This window comes from Schistocerca nitens, chromosome 9, assembly GCF_023898315.1.
Source record: "Schistocerca nitens isolate TAMUIC-IGC-003100 chromosome 9, iqSchNite1.1, whole genome shotgun sequence".
Classification (NCBI taxonomy): domain Eukaryota; kingdom Metazoa; phylum Arthropoda; class Insecta; order Orthoptera; family Acrididae; genus Schistocerca; species Schistocerca nitens.
In genome coordinates this window covers 393,528,928-393,544,608 of record NC_064622.1, presented here as the reverse complement: position 1 = coordinate 393,544,608, position 15,681 = coordinate 393,528,928, and the positions used below count along the sequence as shown (strand labels likewise).

Genomic DNA, 15,681 nt, shown 5'->3' with positions numbered 1-15,681 from the left:
ATAGCCTGATGGCTCTTTCATTTTTAAGTTTCTCACTATCCTCGTGGAGTCCAATGAAAGTTGCAGCGTTGGCGAGTGTAGGATTCACTATATTATCTTACTGTTTTATTTATCCGAGCGAGCAGGTGCAGTGGGCAGCACACTGGTGCCGCATTCGGAAGGATGACGGTTCAAGAATTCGGCCTTCCAGCTTTAGGCTTCTCGCAAGTCCCCTAAATCCCTCCAGCAAAATGCCGGGATGGTACGTTTGAAAAGGGCACAGTCGATTCCCTTCCCCAGCCTTTCGTAATCCGACCTAGTGCTTCGCCTGTAACGACTGCGCTGTTGACGGGACTTCAAACACTTGCTCTTCCTTCCTGTCTGCTTTTCTACGTTTGTTCATAGAAATTTTGTTGGAACGGAGCGCAATGCTTCCTCAAAATTTTGAGAGTAACTCTCTAGATCGCTTAATGTGCAGGGTGACAATTATTGAACTACGTGAAATAAAATCGTCGTAACTTCTGAACGGTTTGCGTTATGACGTACAAACTGCGCGGTTGGCCGCGGGGCATGACGGGAATTAGTATGCGCATGCATGGCTTGGTTTAGCGACGAAGCCCACTTTCATTTGAATGGGTCTGTCAATAAGCAAAATTGGCCCATTTGGAGCAGTGAGAATCCGCATTTCGCGATCGAGAAGTCTCTTCACCCTCAACGGGTGACTGTGTGGTGTGCATTGTCTACTCACGGAATAAACGGTACGATATTCCTCGATTGCACAAGTTGACTGCCGAACGTTACGTGAAGGTTTTGGAAGATGATTTCATTCCCATTATCCAAGGTGACCCTGTTTCTGACAAGATATGGTTCATGGAAGACGGAGCTTGACCACATCGAAGCAGGAGTGTGTTTCATGTCCTGGAGGAGCATTTCGGAGACGGTATTCAGGCTCTGGGCTACCCAGAGGCCACTGGCAAGTGCCTCGATTGGCAGTCACATTCTCCGGATCTGAACACATGCGGCTCCTTTTTGTGGGGCTGTATTAAAGTGTACGGAAATAACCCTAAAAACATTGCTGAGCTGAAAACAGCTATTCAGGAGGTCATCGACAGCGTCGATTTTCCGACACTTCAGCGGGTCATGCAGAATTTCGCTATTCGTCTGCGCCACATCATCGCTAATGACGGCAGACATATCGAACATTTCATAGCCTAAATGCGAATATCTGTAGTGACGTTCACATGTTGAATAAACTGTGTGCACCCCGTAGTTTGTTACTAATTTACGTTTTTTTCATGTATTGCAGTAATTGTCATCCTATATATCTCGATTTATAGCCTCGTTGCGGGTACTGCGATTTCTAGATAAAAACCTGGAACTTTTAAAACAATGTTCAGCGCCTGTATCAATAAACGTGGAGGACTGTAGCAGTATGACTATAGCAGTAGCCGAAAGGACGTTATAAATACAGACATTAAGTGATCTAGACGGTTTTACTCGCAAAATATCCACAATAGTTGCAGACTAATTCAGGTTCCGTAATCTGTTTCCTTTATTAAAAAGCTTTTTCATAATGTATGAACAATCAATGCGTGCGTGTGAGTATCGTTTTAGTTGTGCTAATGGATTCGTAATTTACCGCCAGACGGGCCACAGTTCGAAGTAATTGTAAGTCTGCAGGCTTTCGTGGCCGTTGTCACTGAAGTTAAAATCTTCTGGGTTATTAGGCCGCGTCATGTTTGTTCTAAAATGATCGATGTTTAGACCCCTCTGCTGGGATCTTCCTGAGGATCTTCTGGTGTCCACTACTGCTAGAACACTCTGCAGTTCTAAAAATAGTGGACACCAGAAGATCCTGAGGAAGATGACAGCAGAGGGGTCGAAACATCGATCATTTTAGAAGAAACACGACGCGGCCTAATAACCCAGAAGATTTTAACTTCGTAGTAATTGTCGGAAAGTCAGTGAATAAAACAAAGGTGATACCTGGCGTTTCCCAAGGAAGTGTTTTAGACCCTTTGCTGTTTCTCTAATGTAAATAAACTATTGAGAAGTCGGTGCGAAAAGTGGCAGTCTGACCCTAAATAATGAAAACTGTGAGCTCGTCAACAAGTAATCAAAATAATCCGTTAAATTTCGGTTACACTATAAATCACGAATGTAAAGGCTGTCATTTCAACTAACTACCTAGTTATTACTATTAAGAAAAGTTTAAATTGGAGCGATCACATGGATGTTGGGAAGACGAACCAAAGACTGAGTTTTGTTGGCAGAACCACTTACAAGAGAGACAGCCTACACTAAAATTGTTCGTCCTCTGCTAGACTACTGCTGTGCGGTGTGGGATCCGCACCAGACAGGAGCGACGGAGGACATCGAAAAAGGGCTAATTGTTTGGTGCTGTTCTTAAATAGGGTGGAGAGCGTCACGATTATGATACGCGATTTCACCTGGCAACCATTATAACAAAGGCGTTTTTGTGGGTTGTGGGCTGTGGGCTGGGGTTTGGGTTCGTTGGGAGAAGGGGACTAGACAACGAGGATATCGGTCCCGTCGGATTAGGGAAGGAAGTCGGCCGTGCCTTTCAAGGGAACCATCCCGGCAGCTGCCTGAACGATCAAGGGAAATTACGGAAAACCTAAATCAGGATGGCCGGATGGGGCTTTGAACCGTCGTCCTCGCGAATGCCAGTCGAGTGTGCTAAAATGACGTTTTTCATTGCGTCAAGATTTTTTCAGGAAATTTCACAGGTTTATCCTCCTAATGTTAGAGAGTGAAAACGTAGAGAAAGGGTCTAAAGGTGGTTCGATGTAGCTTCTACGGGGCATTCAGTGTGAATTGCAGAAGAGTCTTGAAGATTAAGGTGTCATGTAGACGAATTATAAGAAAGGTGGTAATTCATCCTTAATACTCCCTGCAAAGATTTCGCTGGCGACTTGCAGCTCGTCGCCTTTGCTGTTCCAATGCCGTATGTTCCACTATTGTTGAGACAATAGTGACAATCGGTCCTCTGATTTATTAAGCTGTATATTAACCACGTAATGACGCTTGTATTTTGTCAATCTCGTATAGCATGCGTGGCCTCTATGACTAAATTTTCCTGTCCAGTTTGTAGCTGGACATACCTGCTTTATTTGCCGATAGTTACGTACCTGATGTGACTTTCGTCTTTTGTGTTGCAGTTCTGGTGCGAGTGGATGGACGGCCGTACAGCGTGCAACTGTGCGACACTGCCGGACAGGTGAGTAGACAACAGTAGTGTGTGGCGTGTGCTGTTGTAGCGCGGTAACAGCTGACCTTGAAACACGCTGTTTGTCAACACAGTTGTCTCACCGCCTGAACCTCTGTGTCACCCTCCTGTCTTTTGTCAGCTCTGAAACATGAAAGCAGTTTGTGTGCGCGCGCACCCAGGCGGAGACAACTGAAGTGTCGAAATAAAGCCTCGCACGTGACGTGGCTGTTCCTTTGAGTCGCCGCAAGCAGGTAGCTGCTGACTCATCGGCTGTGCTGACAGACAAGAGCGTGTCTAGATTTTTACATCGCTAGATACTTCCATAGGCTTCCATCTGACTTAATTATTTATTTTGTCCAACACTGAAGCCGTAGACTGTAGTCTCGTATGGAATTGGAATGTGGACGATAAATATTTCAGAAAAAAGAGGACAGATGCTAATGAAATGTAGAGTTTCAGAAGAATGCCGAGGATTAGGTGGATAAGACGGCCACTGATGTAGTACCGAATCTGTCATGGAAGAACAGTAATTAATGGCACCACTTGACCAAAAGATGGGATCGGTTGATAAGTCACGTTTTGAGGCGTCAAGGAATCGTCAGTTTAATGATGGAGAAAAGTATGGATGGTAAAAATTGTACAGGGAGACCCAAGAGAGAGAACAGGTTCAAATGGGCGTAGGACACAATAGTTACACAGAGATGAAGTTGGCACGGGATAGACTGAGGACTGTTGCATACTAGTCTTGGGTCTGAAAACGACCATGACGGTTTTCTTGGAGTTAGTGAAGTCACTAACGTTCTTGCATTACCGATTGGTGTCTTTAGACTGCTCCCCTTTTAGCAGCAATTCAGAGTACTCTCAGTTTGTGTAGATTTCAGCGGATGTCACGACAAAAGAATACTGGAAGGTTTTTCAACACCCGTCCAAGTTGTTACATATGAAAACAATATTATACAGATCGCTGTCTTTGTTATCACCTCGTAACCTATAACCGGTTTCGGAATTTTCAGTTCAGTTATCAAACTGAGAAAGGAAGACCATTCGGTTTAGTGCGGTCAAACAATATTTTTCTTCCATGTGGTTGACGTCGCCCTCTCATCCAGATATCTACTTAATGGGATTACGAACTGGGTAATATGAACAACGAAAGTACCCCCCCCCCTTCTCTCTCTCTCTCTCTCTCTCTCTCTCTCACACACACACACACACACACACACACACACACTCAGCGAAGCATCCAAACTCAGTAACATTTTTCAGTACGAGCAATTACAGATGAAAGCGATTTCAATATGAAGCATACGTATATTGTGTAAATTTACACTCGCTAATTACTGAAAAACAATCCGTCGGAAATTTGGCTTCCACACTCAACATGTTCATTATATAGAAGAGTGTTAAAAGAATTCTCTTAAACACCTTGCAGACAACTTTTGTGCGACAGTGGAGAAACGAAACGTACACGAAAATCCTTAAAATCATAGTCGTGGCAATATATACAGTTCATCTTTTAGTTTCATCCACATATTACGTCAGTCCTGCTTTGTTATGGTCTCAGCTTGACGAAAAACACTCAGGGAACGGTGGGATGGATGTTTTGTAGGTGACCTCCTTCGTGACTGAATTACATGAACATAGAATTCTTCTGATTTCTGATGCTTTGTGTCTCCGATCCAGATTTGTTAGCAAATACACTCTGAGGAAAGCCATTTGCAACAGTGGCTGAAAAGTCGGAGAATTTCATACATCGAAAATGTCACATACCCAGAAGAATTTTATTCACGGTAAAAAAGTTAATTACAATATTGGTCCGGAAAAGATGATTTCCGGGCTGTGCTCTTCAAACCAATGATATTTATCAGAGCTTTCTCCTTCCGCATTTATTGTGATTGACGTCACAGACTATATTAACAGGAGAGTTAATTCAGAGGCGAAGGACACAGTGTGTGTTCTGTTTGACGTTCGACGCGTACTCAGTTCAGGAGCCGACTGAAGTGCACTGAATGTATGTTAACGTTGCAATGGCACGTCTTTTGTAACAAAAGAGCTACCCGCAGTGGAAATGTCCAGACCGGAAGACGTTCGAAGCCTCCCTCGCCGTCCGTGCGATCACAGAAAGGCTACATTTATTGGTTTGGAGAGGTGACGACCAATATCTACAACTCCATATGTAGAACAGGAGATGCAGGATTCGGTGCACACGTCCCCTTTTATCAGCGTTGCGAGTGAATATCTGGAGACAGCTGTGAGAGCAACAGGTGTACTTACATCATTTGGAACGTGTACAGGCCCTTTCACCTGGAGGTTATCCTGCACGAGTTACGGCATGTTTTGGGGGGAAATACGCAGTACACTTGGAATTTGGGATCGTGCTCGCAGGATACGAGACAGCGACGTGAGGCCTGTATTCAAACAGGAGGTGAACTGTCGCAAGCTCTTCTCAAAAAACTACTACTTTTCGGAAGAAAAACGGTCGAATCAGTATTACTATTTTAAAGGACATAACTCGGAAACCAAACATACCCGACATTCTTCTAAGGAACATTTTTTTATTGTCTATATGTATAGGGAAAACGTAAGTAAGTACCATTTTGAAATTAAATAAGACGTGCTAAGATATTTCATTTTTACCTGAAAGCCTGTACCTTAATCTACTCTTCTACATAATTTCCGTCAATATTGAGGCTCTTGTCATAATGTTGTACCAGTTTTTGAATACCCTCCTCATATAAGTCTGCCACGTGACTTGTTAACCACTGCATCACCACTGTTTTGACTTCGTCATCGTCTTGAAGACGCTGACCGCCCAGGCGTTTCTTCAAGTGCAGGAACAGATGGTAGTCACTGGGCGCAATATCGGGGCTGTACGGAGGATGATTTCGAGTTTCCCATCGAAAAGATGTGATGAGATCTTTGGTCTGATTCGCCACATGCGGACGGGCATTTTCTTGCAGCAAAACGATGCCCTTGCTCAACTTCCATGGACTGTTGCTTGGATTCTGGTGTGACGTAGGCCACCCATGTTTCATCGCCCGTAACAATTTGGCCTAAGAAATCATCACCGTCGTTGTGGTACCGCTCAAGGAAAGTCAATGCACGGTCTAAACGTTTGGTTTTGTGCACATCCGTCAACATTTTCGGTACCCAACGTGCACACAATTTTCGATAATTCAAGTGCTCGGTCACAATGCCATACAAAACACTACAAGAAATATTAGGAAAGTCAACCCGCAAGGAGGAAATCGTAAACCGTCTGTTTTCTCTCATCTTATTGTCCACTTCCTGCACCAAACTTTCATTAACGACCGAAGGACGTCCACTCCGTAGTTCATCATGCACATTTGTGCGTCCATCTTTAAATGCTCTCACTCGCTTTCTTACCATTCCATCACTTATAATGTTTTCTCCGTAAACTGCACAGATCTCACGATGGGTATCGATCGCTTTTAGGCCTTTAGCACTGACAAATCTTATAACAGCCCGTACGTCACAGTCGGCGGGACTCAGGATTATGAGGCATCTTAAAAAACTCGGTACACAACGTAAGCAAGGAAGAATTAGACTGTAATGGCGTCAGTGCGTAGTTTAAGGTACAGGATTTCATGTAAAAATAAAATCGAGAGATCTTAGCACGTCTTTTTTTTTTTTTTTTTTTTTTAATTTCAAAACACACCTCGTACATACCGGAAATGATGAACTCTGTTTTTGAAACAACCTATGTTCCTCTGTTAGTTAGTTCATTTACCTTTGAAAAAAATATTGGTTGCATCATAAATCCTTGTAATATGTCGGACGTTAGTTTCTACGTTTCATTTTTAGCATCAAAGGCGATAGCCACAATACTAGTGAAACGCGATTTATTTTCAAAGAATATTCTTAGGAATTTATTTTATTTACTAGCGATTCATCAAGAACATTAACACATTTAATCACACTATGTAAGCATGGAAGTAGATGTCAGGGAGTAACTGATGAAATCATAACCAAATTACTTTTAACAAATGGGAATTTTATTCACTTTACTAGTGCCTGAAAGTATTTTTTAAAAGAAACAGATTTAAAATTACAATCAGAAAGCACCCTGTAAATATCACAGTTACAATTTATTCAGAGGCAGAAAGAAACAAGTTTTGACTGTATGAGCTTTCGGGCAGAGAACCTTGCCGCTCCCTTTTGACACGGCCATAGTTACGACCGCTGACAACAGCCTCTGAAAGACTACACTGGTGCAAATCTGCAACACATCAGATAACTTTAAACTAAGAGTTTTAACAATTTACACAAGCACACAAACTATGCATCCCCCGTAGGAGGGATGGAAATGTTACAAAACACAAAAATATTAACCTTGCCACCGAAGGAGCAACATTTTAACTTCTAAGAAAAGCCTTGCGGTGAAAGGGTGGCAACTTTATGTACTAAAATGATCATTTAAATAGAAGCCCATGAAATGCAATCTTACATAAAATCCTACAAGGTTGGCCAAACAATAGTTAAGATGCTCTACAGTAGACAGATACCGCCTCTCAAGATCATAGGCAATAATATCAAAGTTTCCAAAGATCAAAACATATTTCAGGTATTAGACCGTTACACTCCAAGCAATAAATTCGTTAACACAAAATCCGACAAACATGACAGAGGCAGCTACTAACGTACGGTAGATTGATAGGGAGATAACCGAACAACCCGAACCGCAGGTTGCTCTAACCCGCCCCTACTCCACAAGGGAAAAAAACAGACCACCCAATTTAAAAACAACTACCTTCCCGCGGGTGGGCAAACGGAGAAGAATGGTGGGACGAACCCAAAGCAAAACGGCTGGTGACCTCACCAAGAAAACAAGTAGAAATTAACAAGTAGAATTTAACAAGTAAATGAAACAACATAGCACTTCTAATAAACTGAGATTTCTCGAGAAGGCCTGGCGCAGTGCCCCGAAATCGCTCTCCCGAACCGTCCGCTGCCAGCCGCTTCAAGGGACGCAGGAAGACGCGCCGATCTCCCGTCTCACGGCGTCGCAGCTCGCACCGGCCAGACCGATGTCGTGGGTTGACTCCTGTTGCTCTCGTGTCGACCGCGAAGCCACTACCCCTCGCTATACGCCGCGACCCACTGGACTCACGTGGCGACCTCACATGCGCCGACGCTCAAGGCGGACCAGTCATCTTGTGTCTCAGTGCGCGACCGACCAACCGACCGATCCAACCGCCAACGACCATTGTCTGAGCAAACTTTAGCAGACTGGCGGCCTAACGCGCACGCTCAGATGCAGGAACTAAGCCCCGACCGGGCGACCACTCGCTGCGTTCTCTTACTGGCAGAGTGGAAAGACTCTCATTTTGGCAGCTTTAAAGGTTGATCCGAACGAGAGACATACTAGCACTCCGAACGACAGACACACACTAAGTGCCCAACAAATGCGGACGAGAGACAGACTAGCAAGCTGGGGACGAGAGACTGACCGACTGGCGAGCTCATAGCACCCCTTAAATGCACGTGAACAGGCAACCTTTCCCCTTTCCCACCAGAGGGAGACACCAAAGCTGCGATTGCCACAGCGGCGCCACCGCCAGAAACGGAGGGAAACTGCTTCACACTAAGCGCTGCGGCGCGCTCTTCAAAATAGCAGTTTTTACTACGGCTCAACTAGGGATAGTGTGTCTTCAGATGTGGCAAAAAGCGCTGTACTAGTCAGGATGATGACCTTGTTCAAAACCGTCACAGATACACCATATTTCCGTCGCTACTGCCAGCGAGCACGCGCCGGCTGGCGTGCAGCTGGGCTGCCTCCCTGGGCCTCCAGAGAAAAGCAGCACATTTTGTGACCGGAGGTTGGCACTCCAAACGGCGCCGCGTCACGCCACGCCCCTCCCCGGTTCGCGTGACGCAGCTGAGAGCTCGGGCCGGGCCCGGCGGCGGATCGTCGTGGGACCACAGCAGACAGGGGTGGGACGCGTTTAACCCCGCAGCGCAGCGGCTTCCCTTCCGGTGTCCCGTTTCCCAGACGTAACGCCACGGAACGGCGGCGTCTGCCGTGGCTCTGTGGCGCCGCCTCTAATTGCTGAACAAACGGCCTGGTTCCCTTCCCGTCAGCTAACGGTAGCCGAGCTTCAACGCCGCGCCAAGGAAACAACGGCTCACCGTGGAAATGTTACACGACAGATCTGCCCGATGCATTCCGAAGATTCCACTCAACTGTAATGAATTCGGATTAGACGCCATCAATTAGCAAACTTTTCAAACGACTTGTTTGCGGCTTCCTGCTCTGCCATCCGAAGCGCAATATTTGCGAGTCTGTCTTGGTGTCAAAATACTGTTCAAGACTTTTTGTCATCCTTCACTTCTGGTCGCTTAAGCCGTCGGCACACGGACCGTGCATCCGAACGTTGAGCGTTAAGGGGTGCCAAGTTTCTAACGCCATAGCGTGGAATAGCACGTTCGGGAGTCATTCCGAACGTGCAGAGCAATATCTGGCATGTCAGATATTCTGAGTGTGCGTCTGAGCGTTGACCAATGAGATGGCACAACGTCACCTACGTCACACGCACGCCATCTCCCTTCAGTACATAGTTGTAAGGCGCCATATTGGCATTCATTTCAAGCCTATATGTATATATGCCGTTTCTGAGCACCAGCAAATTGAGAATCCGTGGAAAACCCGTTGTTAACTCTGTGATTCGTTCAGTGTGCGATTTGTGCTATTACCAGTGGGGGGGGGGGGGGGGGGGAGAAGAGGAGGAGGAGATGTCTTAGGGGGTTAGTATAATTATATATGTTACCCATGGTTAAACAGTTACTTATAAACAGATGTTAATGCCGAAACTCACTATTCACGCGTATGCACTATCAGAAAAGCCATCGCTTGTTATATCTTTAAAAGTACATTATAGGTAAAGCTTATTTACAAAATCATCTGCATACAGGTATACGAGGGGAATTCAAAAAGTAAAGGCACATTTGTGAAAAGCTGTACTTATTCTGATGATAGAAAACTGAAACATGCGTTATTTTTCTACGTAACCTCCCTGCACTTCAATGCAGTTGTCCCGACGTTTTACGTGTGTTTTTTTTTTTTTTATTTCATCAGAAAATACGTTTATCGGTTGCATCTGTAACCAATTTTGCACCGCAGCAATGACGTCTTCATCACTTTCAAATCTTCTTCCCTGTAGTGCTTCCGTTAAGGGTCCAAACATGTGAAAATCGCTTGGAGCCAGGTCAGGACTATATGTTGGATGTTCCAGCACCTCGAATCTCAACTCCTTTCCGCGAAGGTCGCAGGTTCGAATCCTGCCTCGGGCATGGGTGTGTGTGATGTCCTTAGGTTAGTTAGGTTTAAGTAGTTCTAAGTCTAGGGGACTGATGACCTCAGATGTTAAGTCCCATAGTGCTCAGAGCCATTTGAACCAACAACTCCTTTATTGTGTCGGCTGTCCGTTTGGCAGAATGTGGGCGAGCGCTATCTTGCTGCAGGATGACACCTCTTCACAGTTTTCCACGACGTTTGGATCTGATTGCACGTTTTAGTTTCGTACTCAACACATCACATCCACCACACAATACAGACCTGGCTCTAAAGCCTCGTTTACGCTGGGGCGACGTCTTGCAACATTGTGGCATGCTACGGAGATGTGGCGTGCGTCGTCTTGTCATTTAGTTCTAAATATTTTGAAATGATTAACTACTACATAACACTTTTTCAATATTAATAAGCAAGCATATTAATAGTATTAATACTAAACTTTCCGTGTTCGGCTCCACAAATTTAAATTGTATGTAAAGTTTTATTCCAGTGCGTGGGAAATAAACATCCCAGGTTGGGATGCATAAACTAAAACCATAGAAGGGGATTGTCTGATGCAGAGGGGGTGGGGGGGGGGGGAAATCTCCCCCACCCCCCCCCCCCCCCTGCAAATCGCACACTGGATTCGATCCAATAAAATAATGAGAAACATCATATTCGTGGCAAAAGATTTATTGTAAATTGCGTATTATGAGAGTAGGCTATTTGAAGGCAGCAACACACTGAAGATGCACCCAAAACGCATTGTTCTTGGTACAATTTGTTATAATTAAATTTCAGTTAGTAACATAATTATCTACGATTAACGTTTTCAGGAAGGGGTAACACAATATGATTAAGTACAAGGAGCATGTTGTTGGTTTAGCTAGCTGGCACGGTAGCTCAGCGTGTTCGGTCAGAGGGTTAGCTGCCCTCTGTAATAAAAAAACTGAGTAAATCGATCAACAACGAACTTAAACGGATGTCTTCCGACGTCCGCCCCGAGCAGATAGAACGAACAAAACCGAACGAAATGAGATTAAAAAAAAAATGCGTAATGAGTAGCGTCTCTGTCCTCAAATGAGTTTTCGTTGAGGCGGTGGTTCGAGTCTTAACACTTACAAATATTTTTCTTACCATTCGCGTTTTTATTAGGTTCTCATACTTTATTATTAGTTTAATATAAGTATATGCTATAATATTTGATGTTATGTAAATATCAGTTCACCTTTTTTGAGTGCTGACTTTGTTCGATTGGCTTAATCTACAGGACAGATTGCGCTACTTGTATAAGGATATTTTGCTCGTTTTTCTTTTACGCTTCGTAATTCACATGTTCTAAAGATTCTGCTACTGGGTAGGAACAGTGATCAAGTAAAACTGACCTTGGGGTTTTACTAAAATGTGGGAATGATGAAATAATGTTTACCTTATGCGGAGAAGTATTCCAAATTTATACCGCACTGTTTGCAATGGAACTTTTATAAGACTGTGTCCTTATTGAATGGACATGGTACTTTAGTTTTCGTGGACGATGGAGGAAACGTGCGTTTTAATAGAGCTAACGTGGGAATTTTACGCTCGCCCGTTTAGTAAACAGTGTGATTTACGAATTAGAAACACCCCGCAACTGCCGCTGGAGTGCGTTGTGTTCGCCTTTACCACGTTGGGGCCCACGTAACGTATGCACATTTATGAGCGTTCAGCAGCACGTTGAACTTGGCACGCTCAACGTTAATGTTCGACAGTACGGTCCGTGTGCCGACGGCTTTAACGTTGAGCGTGTCAAGTTCAACGTGCTGCTGAACGCTCAGGAACGATGCGACTTGTGCATACGGTACGTACGTGGTATACGCGATCACAATCCACTCCAGCGGCAGTTGAGGGATGTTTATAGTTCGTGAATCACACTGTTTACTCAACGGGCGAGCGTAAAATTCCCACGTTAGCTCTATTGAAACGCACATTTCCTCCATTCTCCACGAAAAGGAAAGTACCGTGTCCAATCAATAAGGACAGAGACATATAAAAGTTCCATTACAAACAGTGCGGTACAAATTTGAAATACTTCTCCGCATAAGATGAACATTATTTCACCATTCCCACATTTTAGTAAAATCCCAAGATCAGTCTTACTTAATCACTGTTCCTACCCAGTAGCAGAATCTTTGCAACATGTGAATTACGAAGCGTAAAAGAAAAAAGGGGCAAAATATATTTGTACAAGTAGCGCAAGCTGTCCTCTAGATTAAGCCAATCGAACAATGTCACCCCTGAAAAAAGGTGAACTTACATTTACATAACATCAAATATTATAGTATATACTTATATTAAACTAATAAAGTATCAGAACCCAATAAAAACGCGAATGTTAGGATAATAAAATTTGGGAGTGTCAAGACGCGAACCTCCGCCCCAACTATCAAGACAGTGACGCTACTCAATATGCTAAACGAACAACACACCAGACAGCAAGTAATCAAAGTATGTTACCCGTTACAGAATACCTTATCGTAGATATGTCACTAATTGAAATTTAATTATAACAAACTGTACCAAGAACAATGCGTTTTGGGTGGGTCTTCCATGTGTCGCTGCCTTCAAATAGCACACTCCCATAATACGCACGTTACAATAATTCTTTTGCCACGAATATGATGTTTCTCGTTATTTTATTGGAACGAATCGCACAGTTAACGGGTTTTCCAGTGAGTCTCAATTTGCTGGTGCTCAGAAACGGCATATATACATATAAGCTTGAAATGAATGCCAACATGGCGCCTCACAACCCTGTACTGAAGGGAGACGACCTGCGTGTGACGTAGGTGGCGTTGTGCCATCTCATTGGTCAACGCTCAGACGCACGCTCAGAATATCTGACACGCCAGATACTGCTCTGCACGTTCGGAAAGACTCCCGAACGTGCTATTCCTCACTATGACGTCCGAAACGTGGCACGCTCAACGCTCAACGTTCGGATGCACGATCCGTGTGACGACGGCTTTACCGTCACTTTAAATTAGCTTGCCAAGCCCATTGGTATAACCAGAACGTGACATCTGGGGCGCACGCTCTGCAGGTCGTCTCCGTGGCGTTGCCGTTCTGTGACGGGTGAAAAAAAGATGAGTGGCGAAAGAAAATGGCAATAGTAAGGGTGAAGAAGGAGCAGGAAGAACAAATAGTTCACTAACAAAGGTACTGCGCCTAGTCATCACAGGTTTCACCCAAATTTATGGTATACTTATGCAGCGCTTGGCCTGAAATGGAAGTGAGATAAGTGGGAAGTCTAGATGCCCAAGTGTTCATATAAAAAAAATTAGCATTTGTGGCGCTGGGCGGAACGGCTTGAGCTATTTATGTTGGTGCAGTTTTCACACGGCGGTCAGCGGAAATGAAAGAGTACAGAACGGGTTTGATCGACAGATTCATAAATATCAGAATGCAACCTACATACTTATTTCTATTTGCATGTCGCTGTTACTGTGGCTTATAGTCTCATATTGGAAAAGACTGTTCGGAAAACAGGAAGTTCGTAGAGTAAATAATATTCCGAGGAAAGTAAACTGGTACTTCCTAAGAAGGTAGCAACTTTCATATGTATATGATGATTTACGTATTCTATGTATTTTCCAACGCCATTTAGACTTCCTTGCCGGCCGCGGTGGTCTCGCGGTTCTAGGTGCGCAGTTAGGAACCGCGCGACTGCTACGGTCGCAGGTTCGAATCCTGCCTCGGGCATGGATGTGTGTGATGTCCTTAGGTTAGTTAGGTTTAAGTAGTTCTAACAAGGGAACCTCCCCATCGCACCCCCCTCAGATTTAGTTATAAGTTGTCCCAGTGGATAGGCCTTGAAAAACTGAACACAGATCAATCGAGAAAACAGGAAGAAGTTGTGTGGAACTATGAAAAAAATAAGCAAAATATACAAACTGAGTAGTCCATGTGCTAAATAGGCAACATCATGGAGAATATGAACCCACGAGCGTCGTGGTCCCGTGGTTAGCGTGAGGAGCTGCAGAACGAGAGGTCCTTGGTTCAAGTCTCCCCTCGAGTGAAGAGTTTAATTTTTTATTTTCAGACAATTATTATCTGTCCGTCCGATGCGAGGTAACTGCGCCGTAGTATGGGGACGTTGTATGAAAACGTTAGATACATATGTTTTGACAGAGCACAGGGAAAACTGTGCGACTGTGAAACTTTTGTATTCATTTGTTGCAGTTTATGTGACAAACTCTTATGTTTTCATCACTTTTTTGGGAGTGATTATCACATCCACAAGAAAACCTAAATCGGGCAAGGTAGAAGAATTTTTTTACCCATTCGCCAAGTGTAAAAGTTAGGTGGGTCGACAACAAATTCCTGTCATGTGACACACATGCCGTCACCAGTGTCGTGTAGAATATATCAGACGTGTTTTCCTGTGGAGGAATCGGTTGACCTATGACCTTGCGATCAAATGTTTTCGGTTCCCATTGGAGAGGAACGTCCTTTCGTCTACTAATCGCACGGTTTTGCGATGTGGTCGCAAAACACAGACACTAAACTTAGTACAGTGAACAGAGACGTCTATGAACGAACGGACAGATCGTAACTTTGCGAAAATAAAGAAAGAAAATTTTTCACTTCAGGGAATACTTGAACCAAGGACCTTTCGTTCTACAGCTCCTCACGCTAACCACGGGACCACGGCACTCCTAACCCGAGAGCATCCTTGATGGTGCCTATGTTGCACGTGGACTACTCAGTGTATATTTTGCTTACTTTTTTCATAGTTCCAAACAACTTCTTCCTGTTTTCTCGATTGATCTGTGTTGAGTATTTCAAGGCCTATCCACTGGGCCAACTTATAAATAAATCAAAGGGGGGTGCGATGGGGAGGTTCCCTCGTAAGTTCTAGGGAACTGATGACCACAGCTGTTAAGTCCCATCGTGCTCAGAGCCATTTTTTAGACGTCCTTGTTCATTATAACGCCTCACACTTCATTGGTGATCTTCAATAGTCAGCTAAGGACCGAGGACGAAGTTGCACCTCCAGGTGTATCTTGGTTGATGTAAGTTGTAAGGTAGTAGGTGTGTCAGTTAATTTTGTTATACAGGTTATAACAAACTGTAGCACTAAATCAGCACTTACGATAGGGGAACTGGAAGAAAAGTGGAAGATGATAAGAAGCTGAAACGTATC

The 15,681-nt window shown here is 44.2% G+C and overlaps 1 protein-coding gene across 1 annotated transcript in view; it reads left to right on the top strand.

Moving 5' to 3' along the window:
• LOC126203443 (cell division control protein 42 homolog) overlaps positions 1-15,681 on the top strand; it is a 642,248-nt gene that overhangs the window by 267,642 nt on the left and 358,925 nt on the right. Inside the window, exon 2 of the mRNA XM_049937761.1 lies at positions 3,162-3,220. Within this exon, the coding sequence (XP_049793718.1) occupies positions 3,162-3,220 (59 nt within the window). The remainder of the gene's footprint in view (positions 1-3,161; positions 3,221-15,681) is intronic.